Raw genomic sequence first — 23,197 nt, 5'->3', positions numbered from 1 at the left:
ATGTTTTAAACTCACTGATGTACAGGTACTGCTGAGACATGGCAGAGGAGGTGCTGCACAGACCTGCCATTCAAACGGAAGATACCAACACTGAGACATGGCAGAGGAGGTGCTGCACAGACCTGCCATTCAAACGGAAGATACCAACACCGAGACATGGCAGAGGAGGTGCTGCACAGGCCTACTTGTATTTCATGTTAGCCTGCTGCCACAGATTAAAGATGAATAAATTGCATTCCTACATGTCCATAGTAGCACTCAGTTTGACCATTTTTTTTTTTATTTCTCAAAGTAAACTAATGTTTAATGTTACAGCTTGCTAGGGATATGTATTTATCTGTAGCCTGTGTGATACAGACTGTACTGCAGTTAGGATAGAAATGTGATTAGTCTTATTCTGTGTAGGCCTATATTACTTGTGTGTTTATTGAGTGCCATTACCCAAGTCCAATCCCTCTTTGGATGTTGACCAACCCCGTTGGCTCAACTGTGAAACAGACTGTGATACAGCAACTTGATACAACTTGATACACCACTGAAGTAAAATTAAGGGAGTTGAAGCACAAAATTGTAGCAGTAGGCCTAGGCTATATAATTCTGGGTCCTGGTGTTCATATATTGTCTGAGATGCACCAAAAGTTTCGCCTCACAAATGTTAAAGGATAATTCCGGTGTGATATTGACCTAAAGTGTGTTGAAACATGATACCGAGTGTGAACGTATGTCTCATAGCCCATCTCGGGAACAGGTATGATAAGGGATCAGATTCCAAAAATAATTCAGTGGAAATGCATGGATTCCAGTTTCTTCCAGTAGCAGCAAATGGAATCCATGCATTTCCACGGAATTATTTTTGGAATCTGATCCCTTATCATACCTGTTCATTCTTACTCGTCGCTCGACTTATCGTGACTAAATTCAAGATGGCTGCAAACGCTAAACTTCGTGAAGATACTGTCTGTATAAATCGTCTTGTAAGTAAACTACCAGTGCTTTTTCAAAGTTCTCAATGTCTCGTTTTAAATGTCAGGGCCCTCGGAAGTCTACCAATGAAGTGTGGAGATACATTGAGCCTCGTAAAACGTGATTTATTTGCATGGCTAGCCCGATGCCGAAGCACCACCATTGAAAAAGCTGTTGGTAGCATCGGCTAACTAGCACCAGATTTTGGAGTGCAGGGGACAAGCCGAGATGGGCTATGAGACATACGTTCACACTCGGTATCATGTTTCAACACACTTTAGGTCAATATCACACCGGAATTCTCCTTTAACTACATATGGCATGCCAAAAAATCAGTGCATATAGGTAGCCTACTGGATTAGTCAGGGGGCCAATTCTGAAAAGGGCTTCCGTTAAGACTTTTGCGGACATGTTTTGGTACAAGCTGTCACCCTATTTTTTTAGGTAGAAGACACCCATAGGTAAGATATTAGGGTGGTTGTCAAGCTGAATTTTTTTTGTGTGACTTGTACAAGCAATTTCAGGCCAATTTTTTGGTTTCCTGCTCAACACGACATGCCAGCAATAAATGTTGAATATCTCCACAACCACAAGGACCATATACATAAAAAGGTATCAAATGAAAGCTAAAACTCATGGGCTGTCTGCAGAAGTGTCAGAATTGACATGTATTGTACAGTGTAAGAGACAACAGAACTAGAACATGAAAAAAACAATCTCCGCCTAAAGAGAACCAGTTTTCAAAGTGAATATCAGCTTGGAAACATAATATAGTATCCCAAAACCTCTATCAATCAGTACCCCTATCTATGGGAATGAGTCAAGCCAAGTTTAAAGCTTGTAGGGAGAGACAGTGCAATACTGCACAAGTTATAATTCTTTAATGTCAAGGCGGAAATGTAGAACTGTAGATGGTGGTCTATGGTGCTATTTTACTTCATTAATGTACCAGGTTGTAACACAAATTATATTTAATTAACATATCACTATAGTTCTTAATTCCATCCTAACATTACTGCTCTCTCACTTTAGGGTTAGGGGTAAGTAACTAGTTAGTAGTAATAACTATATAATAGTCATATGGCAAAGGTATGCTTTTCCCCATCCAAGCAGTGGTAGGCAGCCAACAGAAGGCACCCAGGGACCATGTCCATGTGCTCAGTCTGAGTCCTGGTCAGGGACACAAAAGAAGAGTTTACTGTTTTGATAATGAATACCTTGCCACTACAACTATTAGTTATTACATTACATTACATTTGGCTGACGCATTTTTAACCAAAGCAACTAACAACATGGTTAACAGTTTAAGCTTTATAAAGGAATTCTCTCAACACTTATAGGACCATTTTAAAAAGCTCTAGTACAATAAGAATAAGTGCGTCAGTGAGTGCTGTGTTTTAAACAATCGAGAGTCAGTTCTAGTCAGGTGGCAAGTGCTAGGATCAGCAAAACTAGTTTTTACTACTAACTAGTTACTAACCCCTTACCCTAAAGAAGTGAGAGAGCAGTTATGTTAGGATGGAATTAATAACTATAGTATAATTTGTGTTACAACCTGGTACATTAATGAAGTCAAATAGCACCATAGACCACTATCTACAGTTCTATTACTGCCTTGACATTAAATAATTACAACTTGTGCAGCATTGCACAGTCTCTCCCTACAAGCTTTAAACTTGGCTTGACTCTTGAGAGGTACTGATTGATAGTGGTTGTTTCCAAGCTGATATTCACTTTGAAAACTGGTTCTCTTTAGGTGAAGATTGTTTTTTCATGTTCTAGTTCTGTTCTCTTACACTGTACAATACATGTTCATTCTGACACTTCGGCAGACAGCCCATGAGTGTTGGCTTTCATTTGATACCATTTCTATGTATATGGTCCTTGTGGTTGTGGAGATATTCAACATTTAGTGTTGGTATGTCATGTTGAGCAGGAAACCAACAAATTGGCCTGAAATTGCTTAAAGTCATACACACACACAAAAAAAAATCAGCTTGACAACCACCCTAATGATCATGCTTGTAAATAAATTGGATTATATTGCACATTTGCCCAAAATTACAGTAGGTAGCATGGAAGAAAATGAAAGCACTTTGGGGGGGGGGAAATCCGCTTTTACCACTTATATGAATATAGTGTTAAAATGGACATTTTCTAAGCTGACAACCTGGCTAGAACACATGTTGAGGGGTTAAATATTAATACTGGATAGGTTGTATGCTTGTACCAAAAAGTGTCCGACAGAGTTAGAGGGGATGCATCCCCTCTATTGAAATCCGGAGACTTCTTATTACAGTGCATGCAAATGCACTGGACTGTTCTTCCTAGGCAACTTCTTATTATTCTTATTATTATTCCGCTTACCACTTTTTGCGTACGCAATTTTTCTTGAACAGTTTAACTTAGAAACTTCATTCAAACTTTGTAACGTAGGTCTTCAAACAGATCGGGTTGCTATGTCTTTTCGACTTTTATACTTTTTTAAACTATTAAAGAAAAACTTTTTAAAAATCCCCATAGACAGGAGTACCGTCACACTGGTGTGACGGGAATGTTGAGAAATGAACGTTCTAAAGAATATCTGGGTTCATTGAATTCAACATAGAATTTTAGAACCTTCAATTGTTGCGGAACTTAGAACGTTCAAAAACCTACACCTTTAAGGGTTAAACTACTGAACTTTTTAACTGCCATTGTAACTGTTACTTGTCATCAACTATGACTCCTACCCACTGTAGCTAGTTAGCATTGTTAGCATGCTAGTTAGCATTTTTAGCAAAACTGCTAAAAATGATTGGCTAAGATAGCTAAGTAACATGGTTAGCATACTTAGCATGTTAGCATTGTTAGCATGCTAGTTAGCATTTTTAGTAAAACTGCTAAAAATGATTAGCTAAGTAACATGGTTAGCATAGTTAGCATTGTTAGCATGTTAATTAGCATAACTACTAAAAATGATTAGTTAGGTTAGCTAAGTCACATAATTAGCATAGTTAGCATGTTAACATTGCTAGCTAGAAAACGTTAGCTAAGTTAACTAAGTAACATGGTTAGCATGTTAGCATTGCTAACACTGCTATACAACATTAGCTAAGTAACATGGTTAGCATAGTTAAAAATCTTAGCATAACTGCTAGCAAACATTAGAGCCATTCCAACTTTCAGTTATCGTCAAATATCTACCTATACCCAGCCATTAAACTATTTGAATATCAACATTCATTAAACTTCCAGTCTGTCAACAACTTTTAAACTATTTACCTTCAACTTTTAAACTATCTATTAAACTATCATTAAACTATCTATTAAACTAGCTGTCTATCAACAACTTTTAAACTATCTACTGTCTATCAACAGCTTTTAAACTATCTACATTCAGCTTTTAAACAGTCTACTTTTAAACTATCAACTTTTATTAAGCTATGCAACCACCATGTCTATCCTAGCATCACCGTAGTAACCATCTCTGTATTATCTGTTTTAACTATACATGATATTTTACATCACAACTTTAGCATTTTCATGCACTGGTAATTCCTTGGAATTGCATTTCTAGTTATTATTATTTTTCTTTTTACCTTTTTGTGCACGCTATTCAGCCCAAACCGCTTAACGTACAAATTTGGTTCAAACACCGTTTCGTAGATCTTCCAAGGCTTTACAGTCCTATCCGTTTTTCATTTTTGAGGAGTTTATACTTTTTGAGATATTTGTAATTAAAAGTGTATTTTTCCCCCATAGACTTGAATGGGGGCTGTGATGTCATAATAGAGCCAGATGCGCTCGTTAAGTAGTTCTCAGAGCAGTTCCCAGGCTAATCAGAACACTGGCACAGGTGTCACCTGTGAGAAATCCATCTGTCTCAGGTTCTAAGCATACAATCTAGCTCTACCTGAACTACACATCCTGTTAAAGTGTTTCCTGTGTGTCAAAATAAAAGTCCCAGCCATATCTCATGCATTCAGCATTATATCTCCAGAATGGCTTGACGTACATGCTTCAAATTTGGTACGAGTGTTTTTATGGACTCAAAGGTGAAGTGAGTTGATGTTGGAGGTTGAAGGTCCAATGTCAAGGTCAAAAACACCTTGAATGTGATATCTCATGAATGCCATGTCACTCAAGATTCAAATTTGGTTACTCCAAAAGCACCTTTGCAGGTATCACAATTACCCTACCAACCAGCTAGCAGCAAGCTCAACAGCCCCACCAACACCCTAACCAGCAGATTGCATCCCCTCATGTAATTCCTCGGAATTGCATTTCTAGTTTTAATATCAGTTTTGGCCCCCTGACTAGATGATAAACCTCAGCCAAACAAGCATTTAGAGAGGTCAGCTGGTCAAGGGCTGCAATTACACCAGATTTTCCAGAAAGAAAGAGAGTTTGTAGGAGAGCTGTTTAATTTTGTAAACTTAATTTAGGTTAGCCTATAGACCTATTCAGGTGATCAAATAATGATGGAATGATAGCATTATTATCCTGTCTCAGATTTTAGTGTAGCTTCGAGAACTATTTTAAGATTTTAATTCCAATGCCAGGCTTGGTATGGTTTGATTCCAGGAAAGAAATGGGGTTGGTGCTGAGTTTTAAGAATTAGGCTAAACCTATATTTTCCTCTTCTAGAAATAGAAGATGTGCCCGTCATCAAGGGGTTAAGTTGGACATGTAGCCTAGGCTATTTTACTCAGTTTGGCATGAATCATTTGGGCATAACATTTACTACTACAGGCTAGCCTACTACAGAAACGTGATAAATAGATGTAGCTTAATGTAGAAGGGACTACAAATATGCTGCACACTACAGTTCCCATAAACCGCGAAGAACGAACAGAAGAGAGATGTTTGCGCAACCTCAGTGTATCGCAAGTGTGTACCAGTTCCCCCCTCCTCATTTCAATGTAAGATGGTGGCAAGAAGCAACTAGCTACCAAAAGAAGTAACCTAGCCAGAAAGCTACCTAACTTAGAAATATTTCGTATAACCCTATCTCTATCATATCTGCAACTATAGAATTTCTAGGTAGACTACTAGGTAATCGAAGAGAAATTCCATTGTGTTCCGTACACACATCTAACGATATCTGACACTTGAGCAATTTCCGCCTAAATTGGTGTGAATATTGTTTGGAGTGGAATCCTTGCAATCAGGGTGAGTATCCCGCAAACTACAGATTCGGCAACATGGTCACGAAGACAAACAATTGTTTGTTCTATAGCGACAGCTACGTTCAGATGCATCCGTCAAAATTCCATATCCGTGCATTTTCCATACAGATCTGACTTCATGGAGCAGCTAAAGGTTGACTGAAGCCCATCCGCCCGTGTTATCAGATTAACGATAGTGGGAGAGTCCCAGGCTTCGGCATAGGCCGCACAATTGTGAGCGCTGAAGGAACTGCTATCTTTATTCTCTTTGACCTATATTTGATAGATACTTGGTTGATTGCGTCTCCATATGCAGGGTTCGGCGCAGGACCATTTAGAAAGCATTCGAAATGACTTAGAAGTGCTTTGTAGTAAATTCGGTTTCTCCGCTACATGGGTAACGTTAGCAAGCTAGCTAACCCGTTCTTGTTGTCTTGTGAGCACCGCTGCCATACGTCAGATGTTCAACCAACATAACGTTAGCCTAAGCTCTTGACCGGCTTTTTACACATTTGTTGTATTACCAAGTGATTGCGACCGTGTCAGTCAAACATTTTAACAACATGTTCCCTGCATAAAGGAAATCACTGACTGTAATGTGGGTATTTTGTTTGGGGAATCTGTACTCTAATCGGACTCGCCCAGCTAGCTAACAGTAGCTAGGATAGCTAGGTCCATGTTTGCGCGTCATGAGCTTCACCAATTTTAGATCAGTCGCTGACCTGTGCAAGCTAACGTTAGCTATCTGATATAATTGAGAATAATGCTTTGAACCCGGTCACCTATAAATATATGCGTCTCACAATGTTACCTTGCTATTCAGTTCAGATGATCTGTTCTCTTTATCGCACTGTTACACACGGTATGATTATCGTGACTGCATGTTAAACCAAAATCGAGAACTGTCAGTGGCGTAAGCTAGTGTGCGGCTGGTCTGTTATTGCGAAGCAAGAAGGTTTGGTAAGGTTTGTAGAAATTGACATGCATTGCGTTTACGAATTTAACTTTAGCCTTTGTAAATGTATTCGTATGGTCATGCAGTGAACCGATAGATAGTTAAAGCTGCCGACACCATCTGGACACTGCCATTTTGAGGATGCAATTATTTGTGGAAAATATGTGAGATGTCGTTCCAGATGTTGTCATGTTTTGCAGACTACATACGGAGTATGAAAGCATACGGGGGTTGTCTCTTAAGGAAGAGCTGTGGGCATGTGTCTCCATGATGTAGGTTGAGCACTTATGTCTGCCCAGTGCATCTATGTTTTGCAAATTTTGCAAAGTTACACACACAGCACTTAAGGCTATTGCTGCTGTCTGTAGGCCTATAGTTTGGGTGTTAGTGACCATGGTTCAGTAGTGATGTGATGTCATGAAGAGGGTTTACCTATGGTTACCTAGACATGCATATACACACAGGAGACCTAGGCCTACTAGATGCTGTCATCAAGCCTGAGTCATGTGTGCCCTTTAAGAAAAGTATTCATAACCCAAACAGCATTGCCTTGCTTGTCAAATTGACCAGCGTGATGAAAGTAACCTAAGTTATTAGCGATAAGTGAATTAATGAGGAAGGTAACTAGTCATTTTATGGATTTTTAGCTTGGCATTTCAACCCCCCCCCCCCCCCCCCCCCCCCTTGTATCATTAGCCCACTGAGAGCCACCAGTGATCACTGTGCTGTAGGATGTCTCGCAGCCCAGACGTCAAAGAGGACCCCATGGAGTGCCCACTGTGCATGGAGCCCTTGGAGATCGATGACGTCAACTTTTTCCCCTGCACCTGCGGCTACCAGATCTGCCGCTTCTGCTGGCATCGCATCCGCACAGATGAGAACGGCCTCTGTCCCGCTTGCAGAAAGGTGAGCCCAGAGCTGGGTGCGTACTCAGCCAGTGCACACAACAGGATGAGATGGACAGTCAAGCGAAGACTAGTACAGTGACGAGGTGTGAGGCAGAGGTGGGACTATTAGTCACAGAGATGTTTCAGATGAGTAAATGGATAGCCCATTAGAACATATAATAATATTGGCCCCTGTTTGTATTCTGAAAAGTACATTTAAAAGGCCAAATGCTCCAGTATGCTTTCACTGAAAGCTAGCGGGAAAGAACCCAGATGCAACCAGAAATAAGAAACATTTTCTTTTTCCAGTACGGGAATGTTTTGTTGTTGTTGATACAGTGATGATGCATGTATTTTCCACAAAGGGGAATGTCCTGTAAAAATGTGCTTCCTTATGTCTGAGGGAGTGCACTTAACTTAATCACTTTGTATGAGTTAGTACTGGACCAAATCCATTTCACAGAAAATATGACCGCATGTTTTTACTATTATTATTTGACCTGGGATTCTTACCACACCTACAATCAGGGTTTGGCTAAATATACACCATGAGTTGAAAAATATTTTAAAGAAAATCTTATGAGGGTTATCTGTTTAAAAAAACCTTTCATTTCACATGGCTGCTATTCTAAAACATGCATACACGTTTCGCCATTACTGCCTTCATCAGAGCAAGACACATTGGTATTGGTACACACCATGAGTATAAGCAGTGCATTGTGTTGTGCTTGAAATGGTCCTTCCCCAGTAATGTCAGTTTGTTCCTGTTGGTTGGTATGGACATTATCAGGGTCCTAGCACAGTATACCTTTTCACAGCCTCTGTGAAACAAATGTCATCAGTACTAATAACATATTTTACCATTGTTTTTTACCCGGGGATTTTTCAAGTTGCCATTCTAGTTGCAGTATTTATTTTCAGTGTGTATTCATGAATGTTTGTAGAAATGGATGATTGGTAGCTAAATATATATGTATTCATTTGGATTCAAACAAACCCTTGACTTGTTCATATTATGGTTTACATAGATTTTGTGTGAGCATTGTTCAATCCAGTGTTCTATGAAGATCTGTATGCTTGGCCTTGACTTTTTTAGAGGAGTGGGAAATAAATGCCTCCAAATAATGACTCCAATGGTGCACTTGTCTCCTGTTATTTGTAGCCCTACCCAGAGGACCCAGCTGTTTACAAGCCCCTTTCACAGGAAGAGATCCAGAGGATAAAGAACGAGAAGAAGCAGAAGCAGAACGAGAAGAAGCAGAAGGTCACGGAGAACCGCAAGCACCTGGCCAGCGTGCGCGTGGTCCAGCGGAACCTTGTGTTCGTGGTTGGGCTGTCTCAAAGGCTCGCCGACCCAGAGGTGAGAGAGAGAGAGAGATCTGCTCCCCTGAGGATGGCTGAGGCCATAGGTAGCCATTCCTCACTTGTTTGGTAGTGACTGGTCACCGTTACCTTTTCTAAGCCTTTATGTTGATAGGAATCAGTCATTTGTTTCTATGTTCTACTAAATCACAGTTTTCTGTCAACTCTTTATAAAGAAACAAGTTGTGCTACTTAAAGGAAACGGTGCCTTAAACCTCTTTTTTTAAAGAAGCAAGTTGTGCTACTTAAAGGAAACGGTGCCTTAAACCAGAGCAATTAACACCGTTATGGAGACTGTGGCAAGCACCTGTCAAATGTCATGCAGCCCTTATTACTAGCTCTGTTCTCATCGTGCTCTGTATGCAGTCTGGAGCGGGGGTGCTAGTACAACATGAACACTGTCGCTTTGTGGATATTGAGCTCTTGGGTGTCCTTTTGTAGTGCACTAGAGTAATAGATTATGCTTCAACGTTAAAAGGAAGATAATGGCCAAAATCTTGGTCATTTCTCAGCAAATGTTGATAAGTAATTGCTCAAGATGGGTGTTGCTATTTAATTGTTGTCATCGTTGTTATTGTCTTCAGTCAAACATTAGTCTTGTAAATATGTAGCTTGTCATGATGCTGTGGCATATAAAATAGTTATAGCTTAAAAGTGATATATACTGTAGGAAGTGATTTACCACAGACATTTTATTTGATTGAGAATATTTTATCCAAGGGAATTTTGTGAAAAGTTACTTGACATTTGTGTAATTTCATTTTCTAATTTGAACTATATACTAATACAGGTTCTTAAAAGACCAGAGTACTTTGGCAAGTTTGGCAAAATCCATAAAGTAGTCATCAATAACAGCACATCGTATGCAGGTTCACAGGTAAGAAAAGGATCTCCTTAATCATTGACCTTTAAAGTAGAAAGTATGACAGCATCTTGCCAGTTACTGATGAGTGACTGTATGGTTTGTAATATGTGGCATAGAACCTATAATTAAAAAATTTGACACCCTCTATTTCATGTTATAATAGAAATGATAAAGCAGTAAAAAGACTCTACAGGGCCTACAGGTCTGGGAAGAAATAAGAGGCTATGGAAAAATAATCAGTTTCTCTCGTTTGAGTATTAGTATGAATGTGTTTGAGTATAATGAAATTCTTTTCTTCAAATTGCTGACAGCATTTATCCCAAATTCCAATCAAAGAAAATGACAAATTACTATATTCTTGCATCCGTCATGAAGACAAATTTGCCCAATTTCCAGCTTTGCCCAATACCTGCTCATTTACTGGTTAAACACTGGACCTGCAGACTGAGAGGCGTACGAGCCACAGTGTCTTGCGCCCACTATGACATGTTGGGGAGGGTGGCTGATGACCGCACAAATGGGACACGTTTTCAGTCATTTATAGAATAAAATAAAAATGTCTATTGTGTTGAAACACATACCTATAAATAGTGAAACCAGTGGTGTGTGTGCACTACCAGTCAGAAATGAGACATACTCAAAACAGTTAAATAACACACATAGGGTTGTGTAGTAAACAACAAAAGTGTAAATGAAGCTAAATGTTTTATATTTTGGGTTCCTCAGAGCAGCCAGCGTTTGCTGTGATGACAGCATTTTCCATTCTGGGCCTTCTCTCCACCAGCCTGTTAGCTCCTGTAGGCGCTGATATGAGCATGTTGTTGGTTGTATGTCGAGGAACATACTTGGGACCACGTCATGAAGCTGATATGATGATGCAATAGTGTGCATAGCAGTCAGGAAGGGAAACGGAGGCGATTTTGAAGTTTTTTTAACCAAAGAAAATAAATTATGTATCATGATGAGTGTCATCATAACAAGCTTCATGACATGACTTTTGACTGTTGGTCATAACAAGCTTCATGACATGACTTTTGACTGTTGGTCATAACAAGCTTCATGACATGACTTTTGACTGTTGGTCATAACAAGCTTCATGACATGACTTTTGACTGTTGGTCATAACAAGCTTCATGGGATGACTTGACTGTTGGTGTACAGTCGACTAGGGTGACATTGAATGTGATTCATGATCCATAATCAAGTGGTCATAATTAGTCGATTGACCAGACCTGTGACCTGTACATTTATCCCCCCTTGTAATCCACAGGGTCCAAGTGCCAGTGCGTATGTCACGTACCTCCGCTCAGAGGATGCCCTGAGAGCAATACAGTGTGTCAACAATGTTGTTGTGGATGGTAGAACTCTAAAGGTGAGAAGATGTCTTTGTTTGGGTTAACCATGCCTTTCAGTGTACAATTTGAGTTAAGTCAAATATAACATGTATGTAGTACTATTGTTGACCTGGTGATGTTTGTTTTGTCTTAAAGTTCTGTGACAATCAAGGCTAGTGGCATAATGTATTTGGTACTTTTTGTCTGGAAGGCTTCCTTAGGTACAACAAAATACTGCAGTTACTTTTTGAAAAGTATGCAGTGTCCCAAGCCAGACTGCATGTATTTACATGAACTGGGAGATGAAGCAGCTAGTTTTACAAAAGAGGAGATGCAGGTAAACAAAAAACATATTCACTCTTTTTCCGTTGCTCATTGTAGGCAGTTCTACTGCTCTTGAGCATGTACTACAAAATCCTGTCCAACATAATGGGCCATTGCCTATGTTGAACCCTGCTACTAAGAACATGAGGATGTGCTGCTCATTAATAACATTGAAATGTAAATTGATTGAACTATTATTTCATTTAGTCATTTTGACAGGCTTATATCACTTGATATATATGTGCATTGATATATATGTGCATTGCTTTTTGGTTGTAGGCGGGAAAGCACCAAGAATATGAACAAAAACTACTCCAAGATCTCTACAAATCAAATCCCACTTTCCTACAACCTTCAACATGTGGCAGTGAAAAGTCGAAAGGAAAATCCAGCTCCTCCCAAAGGTTACTTCTGCAGAATAATATCCCATAATATCCTGTCTTTCAGTGGTGCTCTTGAGTCTCTTTTTGAGTTGCTAGAATATGTGCAGTCTTCACTAGGGATGTGGAGATTTACTGTTTTGTGTTTATCTTGGTTAGTAGTCTGCTTTAGCGGTCACTGTCATCTTTGTGACTGCCATCATCCAGTTGTGCCTTGCTGTTGTATCCCACGTTGGTTGTTGTTAAACAGGCATGCCTTAGGGTTAGGGTAGGGTTTTTTCGTACCGCTTTCACACCTTTAAAGGAACACGCCACCCAATGTCAGTAGTAATATATGTTCTTACCTTAACTTTCACAAGTTGAGTCATAACTCTCCCGTGTCTGTACGTGCACTCAAACGCTCTGGTGCACGGCGCAAATGTGTTAGCATGTTGCTATGCTAGCGGGCTCAGACGTAGCCATAGAGGGAGGAAGATTGCAGTAATCAAAAACATCCACGTTTTCCCTACTTAAATACAGTTGCTCGAGTAGTTGATAAAACTGTGTAATGGTCATGGCCCCAGAGGTGGCGCGGCTGGCTGGGGCACCTGCACCGTACGCCGGCGACCCGGGTTCGATTCCCGCCCCGTGGTCCTTTCCGGATCCCACCCCGACTCTCTCTCCCACTCACTTCCTGTCGTTCTCCACTGTCCTATCTAATTAAAGGCATAAAAAGCCCAAATATATACTTTATAAACAGGAGAACTACAATGTGTGGCGCAATAGCACTTGGGAGTACTTCGACCTAGAGTAGTAATATTAATTTACACCTAATTGCAGATCCTATCCACCGTTTGCAGCGAAGCGGAATTCTATGAAACATGAAATCACTATAATACTTCTGCTTGTCATCACAACCCTTCACAATGCATGTTATAATTGTTCACTTCACTTCACCTACTTTACCATGCTTTATTTTTGATTACTGCAATCTTCCTCCCTCTATGGCTACGTCTGAGCCCGCTAGCATAGCAACATGCTAACACATTTGCGCCGTGCACCAGAGCGTTTGAGTGCACGTACAGGCACGGGAGAGGTATGACTCAACTTGTGAAAGTTAAGGTAAGAACATATATTACTACTGACATTGGGTGGCGTGTTCCTTTAACGACACCAGCAAAAAAAAAACTTGCGTCCACACGAAGAGGTCACACCGACAGCAAGCGCTGTAGTGCATATGCCAGGCCAGAAGATGTAACGATGCAGGCTTCATTATTAATTAGCAATGAAGAAACACAAACATTCCAAAAGCAGTCGTGTGAGATAAGCAGACTATGGAAAATTCAGATTTCAATTAAACTAAAACGAATAAAGTTAATCTTCAGGGTCTGTGACTGCTGTATATGTGAAAAATAAAAAGATACCCGCACACTGTTCTATAAGCTCCCAGAGTGGTTTATTAACAACGTTTCGACCAGAGGTCTTCGTCAGGTATACGTTGTTAATAAACCGCTCTGCGAGCTTATAGAACAGTGTGCGGGTATCTTTTTATTTTTCACATATACAGCAGTCACAGCACTTTTTTATACAGCACTTTTTGTGCATATCGGGAATGTAACAGCACCTGTGCATATCGGGAATGTAACAGCACCTGTGCATATCGGGAATGTAACAGCACCTGTGCATATCGGGAATGTAAACGGCTCACTGTGACCTGCTCTTACCGCTTTCTGACATTACTATTCCTTTGAATTGCAGACCTGGCAGCACCAACAAAGATGGCTGGCCCGTGCTACAAGGCTGTGGTAAGGCAGTCAATGGTCTACCCACAGAGCACCGTAAAACGCCTCCCGTCTTAGACTGTGGCTCAGACTCCGACCACATGACCCCAGACGGGCCAGACTCTGAGGAGCTGTGTCCAGATCAGGGCATCTCGCCTTTCCCCTCAGCATTAGACCCCTCCAGGTACAGTTGGAATGACCCCATGCAGCCCTTTTCAAATTGAAGTGTTGGGTCATCTGCTGCACACTGTGATGCTAAAATAAAATGTGTTTTTTTCTTATCTATTGTAGTTCCATTGATAAACCTCCAGAATCAAACAGTATCACAGAGAATGGAGAGGCTACCCCACAGGTGACACCTGCGTTTAGATTGTTCTGTGTAGTTTAGTTCAGTTGAGTTCAAATATTGTGAATTGAATTTGAATATCTAAACCTTTTCATGTGTCCGTGGCAGACAATGCTCTCGTCTCTCGTTCACCGCTCCTCGGTTCATCAGCTCCCCAACAGTGACCCCCCCTCGCCTCCCCCTGGCCTGACCAAGCCCAGTCTAGTGGTGCCCATCAGTGTGGCCGATCTCACAGCACGCTCGCCGTTTGAGGGGGCGGCCGCCGAGTCGCGCTCGCTCTTCTCCGACAACAGCAACTTCCGGCACCCCAACCCTCTCCCGAGCAGCCTGCCCTCTGGCCCCTGCTCACCTCAGGGCGGGTCCGACTGGCCCATGACCCCCGAACCACAGAGCCTCTTCACCTCAGGTATGTGTCTGTGTGCCCTTAACTGGAAGACCAGTGCACATTGTTCTTAAAACAAGCTCTTCATACCAGTGAAACAGCTCGCAACAGCACCATGTTTCCATAACAACGCTTTTGTTATACCAGCCAGATATGAACTAGCTAGCTGGCCAGTTAGCCAGCAAAGTTAACCAACTAGCTGATAAGCCAACGGTCAGTTCAATAACATTTGTTTTTGTAACGTTATTAGCATACCCGTTTTGACTGATGTTGTGTCAGACCTCGGTGTTCCTGAAAACAGAGTTGGCCTTTGGCTAAAACTCTGACCAGACACCTCTCCTGGACTGACTGAGTGACAAGCCAAACAAAGCTTGTTTTTTTTGGAGACTTAGTACTGGTATTAAAGTTCAAGTTGAGTTGGTCATCTTTGCTCCCCCTCCCACAGACACCATTCCTGTGTCTTCGTCAACGGACTGGCAGGCGGCCTTCGGCTTCGGCTCCTCAGCCAAGCAGCAGCAGCAGGACGACGACCTGGGCTTCGACCCCTTCGACGTGACGCGCAAGGCCCTGGCCGACCTCATTGAGAAGGAGCTGTCCGTGCAGGAGCTTCCCTACTCTTCCTCCTCCTCCTCCTCCTCCTCCTCCGCACTCTCCCCCGGCCTGTTCCACACACACGCCCACCTGTACCGCTCCAGCCTGGCGCAGCGCTTCGGCCACCTGCACCAGCGCGCCCCGCTCAACGGCCACCTGGGCCCAGCGCCCGTCCAGACCACTGCCCGCCACCCCTGGATGGGGGCGTCCACGCGCAATAACCTGGCACACTTGAACCACACAGCTGTGCACAGCAGCTTCTTGGACTTGAATTTGCCAGTGCAGGAGCAGCATCACCCTCACAACACCGGCCTCGGGGGCATTCCCATATCAGGTGAGCAGCAGGCACAGCACAGACACACAGCACAGACACACAGCACAGACACACAGCACAGACACACAGCACAGACACACAGCACAGCTGCTTTTATAGCTGAAAAAGCTGATTTGCTGTGAAAAGTGAAATGTCAACATAAGAAGTGAAATTGGTGTCATTTATGGTGTTGCCCAGTGTGATCAGATGCTCATAATTCTTAACTGCTGTGGAGGCTACTGAGATTATCATAATCTTTTCATTGAAGTGATTCAGAAAGATGATCACGTCATCAAGTACCGGTCAGGCATAGGGCTGGGCGATATATCGGTATTACGACTACGACCGATATATTTTTGAAAACTATATGTAGTTGAGACAATATCGTAATACCGGTATTATGTCAAATAATGGGCCATTTTATCAAAGCCACTTGCTCTTCTGTGTTCAGACCATTCAGATAGCCGCAGCTCTACAGCTCCCTCTACAGCCGTAGCTCCTCGCAGCACTACAAACTTTCAAACATGACGGACACTGAGTCAGATTTTGTTTACCTTGATCAGAGGTTGGTGCTAATGTCTATTCCATCGGCACATCAACGGCTAGACCGAGAATTCTCGTTGTAAAAAATCAAAATTCCACTGAAGCTCCAAGCTGTTTTGTACACGCAGATTTAAGTTACAACACTGTTTACAGCTCTTTGACTCACGGTAAAATGTCATTTTTGGTACATAGCCTAGCTAATTTAAGTACACTGATGAATGCTTGCGTTTAGCGATATACAGTAGCAGATCTAAAGTCCTCAGGGAGACAACCTACACGCTGATTTTATTAAGAGGATATGCACACGACTCGCGAGCAGTTAGGGCATCATTTTTTATGATTCCTGAAACCCCATTCAATCGTGCATAGGGATTTTTCTTACGAACCGGAACATGCAAAAATGAACGCATACAAAACGACGGTAGCGTCTATCACACTCTTGATGAGTGACTCAGTTACGTTGTTTAAGTAGCCTAATTGTTTAAAACTATTTTTGTTGTTGATAGCAACATGTCTAGGCCATCATAGTCTACATTTGCTTGTCATCTAGGCCCTATCAAACCCTTACAGGTAAAAAAAACTGCATTGTGTGACAAAACTGCAGGTTTTTTCAATATTGTTGTGCCCAAAATAGCCTATTGCATTGTGCCGTACAATGTAGGCCTGCGTTGTCAGTCAGGGTCAACTTTTAGTCTTTTGTTATTTGCACAGCTTTATCAGAGCAACTGTAGCCTATGCCTATTGTAGGCCTATGTTATTGTTTACACTTTTTTGCACAGCTCTGTTAGAGCAGTCTGAAATGAATATAATTAAAACTGCCTGTGTTGTCATAATTGTTGTGTTGAGTGAATATATGAAGCACTTCGCTCTTTCTGTTTGAAATATCAATATCGTATCGATATCGTATATCGCCAATCAGCCCCAAAATATCGGGATATCAGTTTTGGTCCATATCGCCCAGCCCTAGTCAGGCAGGCAACAGGTCATGCAGTATGAAAACAATAAATATTTGACTTCGAGAAACGATGCAGAATCAATTTTCAAGCCCTCATTGTAGTTCCCAAAGAAAATGTTGAAAGGGATCATGAGAACTCTCCCACACAACAAATACCAGTGAACGCACCTGTTTGTCGAGTGTGTTGAGTCGAGCCATTTGTAGTTTGTCACCTTGACACAATGTCATTTCTCTCTCATGTGAACAGACAGCAATGGCTCTATAGAGAGCCTCAACGTCAAAGAGTGGCAGGATGGCTTGCGAGCGCTCCTACCAAATATCAACATCAACTTCGGGGGCCTCCCCAGCTCTACCTCCTCCTCCTCCTCCTCCTCCTCCTCCTCCTCCTCCAGCGTAAACCACATGGGGGGGCCCGGCGGCCCCCCAGCAGGGCTCTCGCACAGCCTCAGCTGGGACGCAACGGCCAGCTGGATGGACCCGGCCATCATCACAGGTCAGTCTGCAGGACGACTCGCTCGCTAATGGAGTGTTTGTTTTTTCAGTCATTTCGTGTCAATGATTCCCGGGACACTGAAAGACCAGGGTGCACAAAACTTGATCGGCATTAAGCCCCGCAAGGATGACCCCGAACCATTGAAGAGTAGGATGATTATGACCCACTCTGAATGCATGCCAAGTTTGGTGGAATTCCATTCATGGGGGGCCATACAATAAATGAATATATGTGTACATTAAGGGACTGTACACCAATCAGCCTGTAAATGGCCGGACACAATTTTCTCTGAATATCTCGATAACCGTAGGGCCTAGGATGACCAAATAATTTTTTTATGTTGGTCTCCAAAGGGTCAACACATGTATTTGAGGTATGGGGGTGGAGTAGGAGATGGAGAAAAATTGACAAGCGTTATTTATTTTTGCGGATAGAATGTGCAGGACTGGGCGGCGGGCATGTTTTCTACTGCTCTGCGGTAGAGGTCTGTTCTCCCACGGGACCCGCGGGTCAAAAGATCGAGCAACACTCTTTGAGAGCTCTATGCGGGAGCGGGCGGGATGAGACCGGTGCGTTTGCGGGAGAAACCGATGATTCACTGCACTCCCGCAAATGAAATATATGTGTAAAATAACAAATATAAATGATTAAAGGTAGGGTTGCAAAATTCTGGGAATTTTCAAAGTTGGAAACTTTCCATGGGAATTAATGGGAATAAACTGGGAATTTTTAATATGGTTAATAAAGTTAGTCTGTAACAGGGAACAAAAATGTAGTGGACAAAAACCCCTTCGTATTCAGTTCAGTGTGCCAAGTGCTCCTTTTGTGGGGCAAAAGGCAAAACTGAATAACCCTCCTGCGGACGGGAGCGGGACTTAATGTTCCAGATGCGGGCGGGAGCGGGACACTTAAATGGCACATTAATGCGGGAGCGGGACTGAAGAATGTGTCCCTCGCAGACCTCTACTCTGCGGTGCGTCTAGTTTATTTAGACGCTTATTTCTAAGAGGTGCTCCATGTTGTTCCTACTTTATTAAAAGGGAAATTTGTCGTTTTTGTTGGTTTAAAATATTCCAAAAAGACCCAGAAGTAGCAAAAGAATGTGAAGAAATAACTGTTTTGACGTAATGTCAAAAAATGCCTGTGCTGTGTGGCCCAGATATACGCTAGAGTTAGCATGCTAACCATCCAGACACAGGCCATCTCTCTTGTAATACCACTTTGTGCAGTAGCGAATACAATGCTAGTCAGTGGAATAGTGCCATTGGACTGTTCAAGACAGCACTGCTAGCGTAGTGGCTAAGGAGCTGGTTGAGCATGCTGTAGTGGGTTAAATTCCCAACTGCCACAGTTGTGCCCTTGAGCAGGGGAATTGTTCTGGAGAGATTGGCCCTTGTAATAATTTACATATGTAAGTCACTTTGGATAAAGGGGTCACCCAAATGAATAAATAAAACTCAAAACTAGAATTCTACACCTAACCCCTTTAATGTCCTCCACAGGCCACAGAGATGAAAACGAAAGGCCAGCGTACACATGTGTTCTAGAGCAGGAGAGGCCAACGTACACATGTGTTCTAGAACGTACACATGTGTTCTAGAGCAGGAGAGGCCAACGTACACATGTGTTCTAGAACGTACACATGTGTTCTAGAGCAGGAGAGGCCAACGTACACAAGTGTTCTAGAGCAGGAGAAGCCAGCGTACACATGTGTTCTAGAGGCCAGCGTACACATGTGTTCTAGAGCAGGAGAGGCCTACGTACACATGTGTTCTAGAGCTAGAGCAGGAGAGGCCAACGTACACATGTGTTCTAGAACGTACACATGTGTTCTAGAGCAGGAAAAGCCAGCGTACACATGTGTTCTAAAGCAGGAGAGGCCAGCGTACACATGTGTTCTAGAGGCCAGCGTACACATGTGTTCTAGAGGCCAGCGTACACATGTGTTCTAGAGGCCAGCGTACACATGTGTTCTAGAGGCCAGCGTACACATGTGTTCTAGAGGCCAGCGTACACGTGTTCTAGAGCAGGAGAGGCCAGCGTACACACGTGTTCTAGAGCAGGAAAGGCCAACGTACACATGTGTTCTAGAGGCCAGCGTACACATGTGTTCTAGAGCAGGAAAGGCCAACGTACACATGTGTTCTAGAGGCCAGCGTACACATGTGTTCTAGAGCAGGAAAGGCCAGCATACACATGTGTTCTAGAGGCCAGCGTACACATGTGTTCTAGAGGCCAGCGTACACATGTGTTCTAGAGGCCAGCGGTACACATGTGTTCTAGAGCAGGAGAGGCCAGCGTACACATGTGTTCTAGAGGCCAGCGTACACATGTGTTCTAGAGGCCAGCGTACAGCGTACACATGTGTTCTAGAGGCCAGCGTACACATGTGTTCTAGAGCAGGAGAAGCCAGCGTACACGTGTTCTAGAGGCCAGCGTACACATGTGTTCTAGAGCAGGAGAGGCCAGCGTACACATGTGTTCTAGAGGCCAGCGGTACACATGTGTTCTAGAGCAGGAGAGGCCAGCGTACACATGTGTTCTAGAGGCCAGCGTACACATGTGTTCTAGAGCAGGAGAAGCCAGCGTACACGTGTTCTAGAGGCCAGCGTACACATGTGTTCTAGAGCAGGAGAGGCCAGCGTACACATGTGTTCTAGAGGCCAGCGTACACATGTGTTCTAGAGGCCAACGGTACACATGTGTTCTAGAGCAGGAGAGGCAATAACCCTCTGAACCATGAAGCAGCAGTCCACTGCTCTGTACAAAACCAACCGGACGAGACGAGCTGTCACTTCTGGCAATGACAAGGCTGAAGATAGTTGCTACACTACACCCGTTTCTGCGCTTTGTTGAGTTCTAAAGGCTCTGATGCATATTTAGAATTCTCAGGTGGCCGAGTGGCTACTTGCCCACAGGAGGAAGTGTTTTCAATGCAGGATACACATTAGTTGTCCCCGTTGGTTTGTCAAGGTTAGCTACTGTAGTATTAGCTTGAATTCTCTCACACACTCGAGATCTCTCACTCAATCACCAATGATAAATCACACTGTTCTAGGTGAGAGTGGCCAGGAGAACCATGTAAGAGTGTGAAGGTGTCAATATTCTGCTGAATATTGGAACATTCGGACCAGAATTCACATCTTTGTTGGCATGCTGGTATTTTTAGATGGATATAATATACAATATTTATTGATCCATTATCCCATCTATCCCAAAAAACATTTATCAAATGAGCACAATTGTTAAAGGCCTGTTCAAGTGTCAATATCAACTCATGAATACATTTTGTGTGAGCAACTTAAAATCATTAAAACGTGGGTATTCCACTACAGAAAGAATCACCACAGGTCATAGAATTTCTGGAATATGGAATTTTGAAAAGTCTATTCCAGACATGGAATAGTCAGGGAATTTTATCATTTTTGGTGCAAAGTCATGGAATTTTACATTTGATTTAGAGTGGGAACCCTGATTCTGGTATAGATTAAAGGTGTGTATGATGTTAAATGTTTCTCTTTTTTAGAAATGTGGTCATTGTGACATGTCTATAGAGCAGCCGTAGGGCAGTAATCCAGCTTGGCCAGAGAGACTGACCCCTGACACTTTCCCCCCCCTCCAGGGATCCCCGCCACCGCAGGCAACAGTCTGGACTGTCTCCAGGACGACAATCCGCCACACTGGCTGAAGTCCCTGCAGGCGCTAACAGAGATGGAGGCCCCGGCCAGCACAGCCCCCCCCCCTCAGCAGCAGCAGCCCCTCCCACAGCACCACGTGGGGCTGCTGGACACACACCTGTCCTCTCTGCACAGATCCGGCTGGGCGTCCTACCTGCCCCCCCCCTCCAGCGCCACCCCCAGCCACTACCACTCGCCTCCGCCCGGCTTTCAGACCGCCTTCAGACCCCCCGGCCAGACCGCCACGCCAGACATGCTACAGACCGCCGCCATGGACCGCCACTAGGGACACACCCATCACTCCCACACACATGCACACGCACACACACACACACACACACACACACACACACACAAACAAAAACACACATATTCAACCATGAGAACTCAAGGCCAAACTTGTAACACTGATTAACAAGATGATTATCTGATGATTTGTTCTCCCTCCCTCCCTTCCTTCATCCCTCTCTCCATCCCTCTCTCCCTCTCTCCCTCCCTCTGACGGCCTGTTTGTTGGGAACTCATTTTTTGTTTTGCTTTTTGCTTTTGTTTGTTCAGTGGGTTTTGTTTCGTGGCTCACACGTCATCAATATTCCAGTGGCCCCAACAAGCATCCAACCGTAGTCAAGTGACCACATGTATCTATTGCAGCGTCCACCTCAGGGTGGGTAAGGCAGGAGTGGGGGTCACCTCAGGGTGAGCTCATGGGGGCAAGGCAGGAGTGGGGGTCTGACCGTCATCATCATACCTCTTTCAGTTCGCTAGCTAAGCGAGTAACGAGTTAATTACATAATAGTGCACAGATGACTTGTTGAGGTATTGCGAACGGAATAGCCCCACAGAACAGCAACGGGTTGGGAGGTGGAGGGAGTAGGCCCTGACTTGACCTGACAGCTCGCATTCTTACTGTGATTCTTGCCCACCTGCTGGTCAGTGTCCCTCACTGCTTCAGTGTGTGCATCCAAGCAATCAGAGATGTGGTCAAGGAAGGTAGAGTGGCGATGACGTGCAGATGCTGCACTACTGGTACTTGTGGCCCGCGTGGTCGGTGTGCCACCGGTTAGAGCCGCGAATGACCTCGTGGGCAAGGTCATGGAAAGTCCAAAAAAGGTCACGGTGTCCCACCACGGTTAGCCGACAGGCTCGTCCACCTAAGGGCTGACGCAAAGCCAGATCTCTGCATCAGAGGGAGGCGTGCTGCCGAGCCGGGCGGAGGATGGGAGGCCTTCTCCATCCAGAGTCCAGGCGCTGTAGGCGGAGGCGTGACCTTAGTTGGGTTTGGAGGCTGAGAGCGCCACCATGTGGCACATGTCATTGCTGCCCCTCAAGCAATTCAGAAAGAAAACAAAAAAAAGCTGCTTTAATAACCGTAGAGCCATTGAGTTGGGAGTTGAGGGCATGGCTGCATGTGTTGAATGCGTCTGTTAGATTTGGCACAGAACAGCACTGCAAGGCCTTAAAAGTGTGTCAGTAGAGCAAAGAACAAGTGTGGATGCCGAGTGATGCGTAGTTATATGACTTTGACATTGAAAAGGAAGAAAGGAAAAAAAGATCCGAGTAAACGCTTAAGGTAGTGAGTGTGTATTGAAAGACTGATGCAAGACCACAACAAAAATGGCCGCTCTCGGGAGCCCTGAATCACTTCCTCTCCTTCTCAGCTGATTTCCTTTTTCTTTTTAACCGTCTCTATCCGTATCAAGCCGGGCCGGACTAATCAGTGTTCACCAGAACAAGTCATGAGGCTGGGGAGGCCAGTGCAACCTTGAGTTTGAACGTGCTGCTGAGAGAAACACATCTAACACAACAAAAACAAAGAGCTTAAAAGAACTGACCCCTTTTCTGAAGGTCGTGAAAAGAAACAGAATATTAAATAAAACAAAGAACTCTGATGACTCTGATGTCTTCCTTTTGCTTTGG

General features: G+C 43.4%; 1 protein-coding gene across 3 annotated transcripts; it reads left to right on the top strand.

Moving 5' to 3' along the window:
* Positions 1 to 5,803: 5,803 nt before the first annotated feature.
* cnot4a (CCR4-NOT transcription complex, subunit 4a) lies at positions 5,804 to 23,169 on the top strand. 3 transcript variants are annotated; one of them, XM_042110050.1, is made up of 14 exons: positions 5,804 to 6,117; positions 7,269 to 7,340; positions 7,765 to 7,974; positions 9,118 to 9,315; positions 10,108 to 10,194; positions 11,453 to 11,554; positions 11,728 to 11,853; positions 12,120 to 12,244; positions 13,958 to 14,164; positions 14,272 to 14,332; positions 14,435 to 14,732; positions 15,154 to 15,633; positions 17,358 to 17,603; positions 21,226 to 23,169. In XM_042110050.1, exons 3-14 carry the CDS (start codon positions 7,801 to 7,803, stop codon positions 21,564 to 21,566), a joined length of 2,445 nt encoding a protein of 814 aa, XP_041965984.1. In that variant the 5' UTR covers positions 5,804 to 6,117; positions 7,269 to 7,340; positions 7,765 to 7,800; the 3' UTR covers positions 21,567 to 23,169. The 3 variants fall into 3 exon arrangements, with proteins under 3 accessions (XP_041965984.1, XP_041965983.1, XP_041965986.1); XM_042110049.1 differs by lacking the exon at positions 7,269 to 7,340 and having other exon boundaries at positions 5,806 to 6,117; XM_042110052.1 differs by lacking the exons at positions 5,804 to 6,117; positions 7,269 to 7,340 and adding an exon at positions 6,160 to 6,347.
* Positions 23,170 to 23,197: the final 28 nt, after the last annotated feature.

Source organism: Alosa sapidissima, chromosome 11 (assembly GCF_018492685.1).
Source record: "Alosa sapidissima isolate fAloSap1 chromosome 11, fAloSap1.pri, whole genome shotgun sequence".
In the NCBI taxonomy this organism is placed as follows: domain Eukaryota; kingdom Metazoa; phylum Chordata; class Actinopteri; order Clupeiformes; family Clupeidae; genus Alosa; species Alosa sapidissima.
Note: the sequence above shows the minus strand (reverse complement) of the source record. Positions and strands in the feature narration are given on the sequence as shown.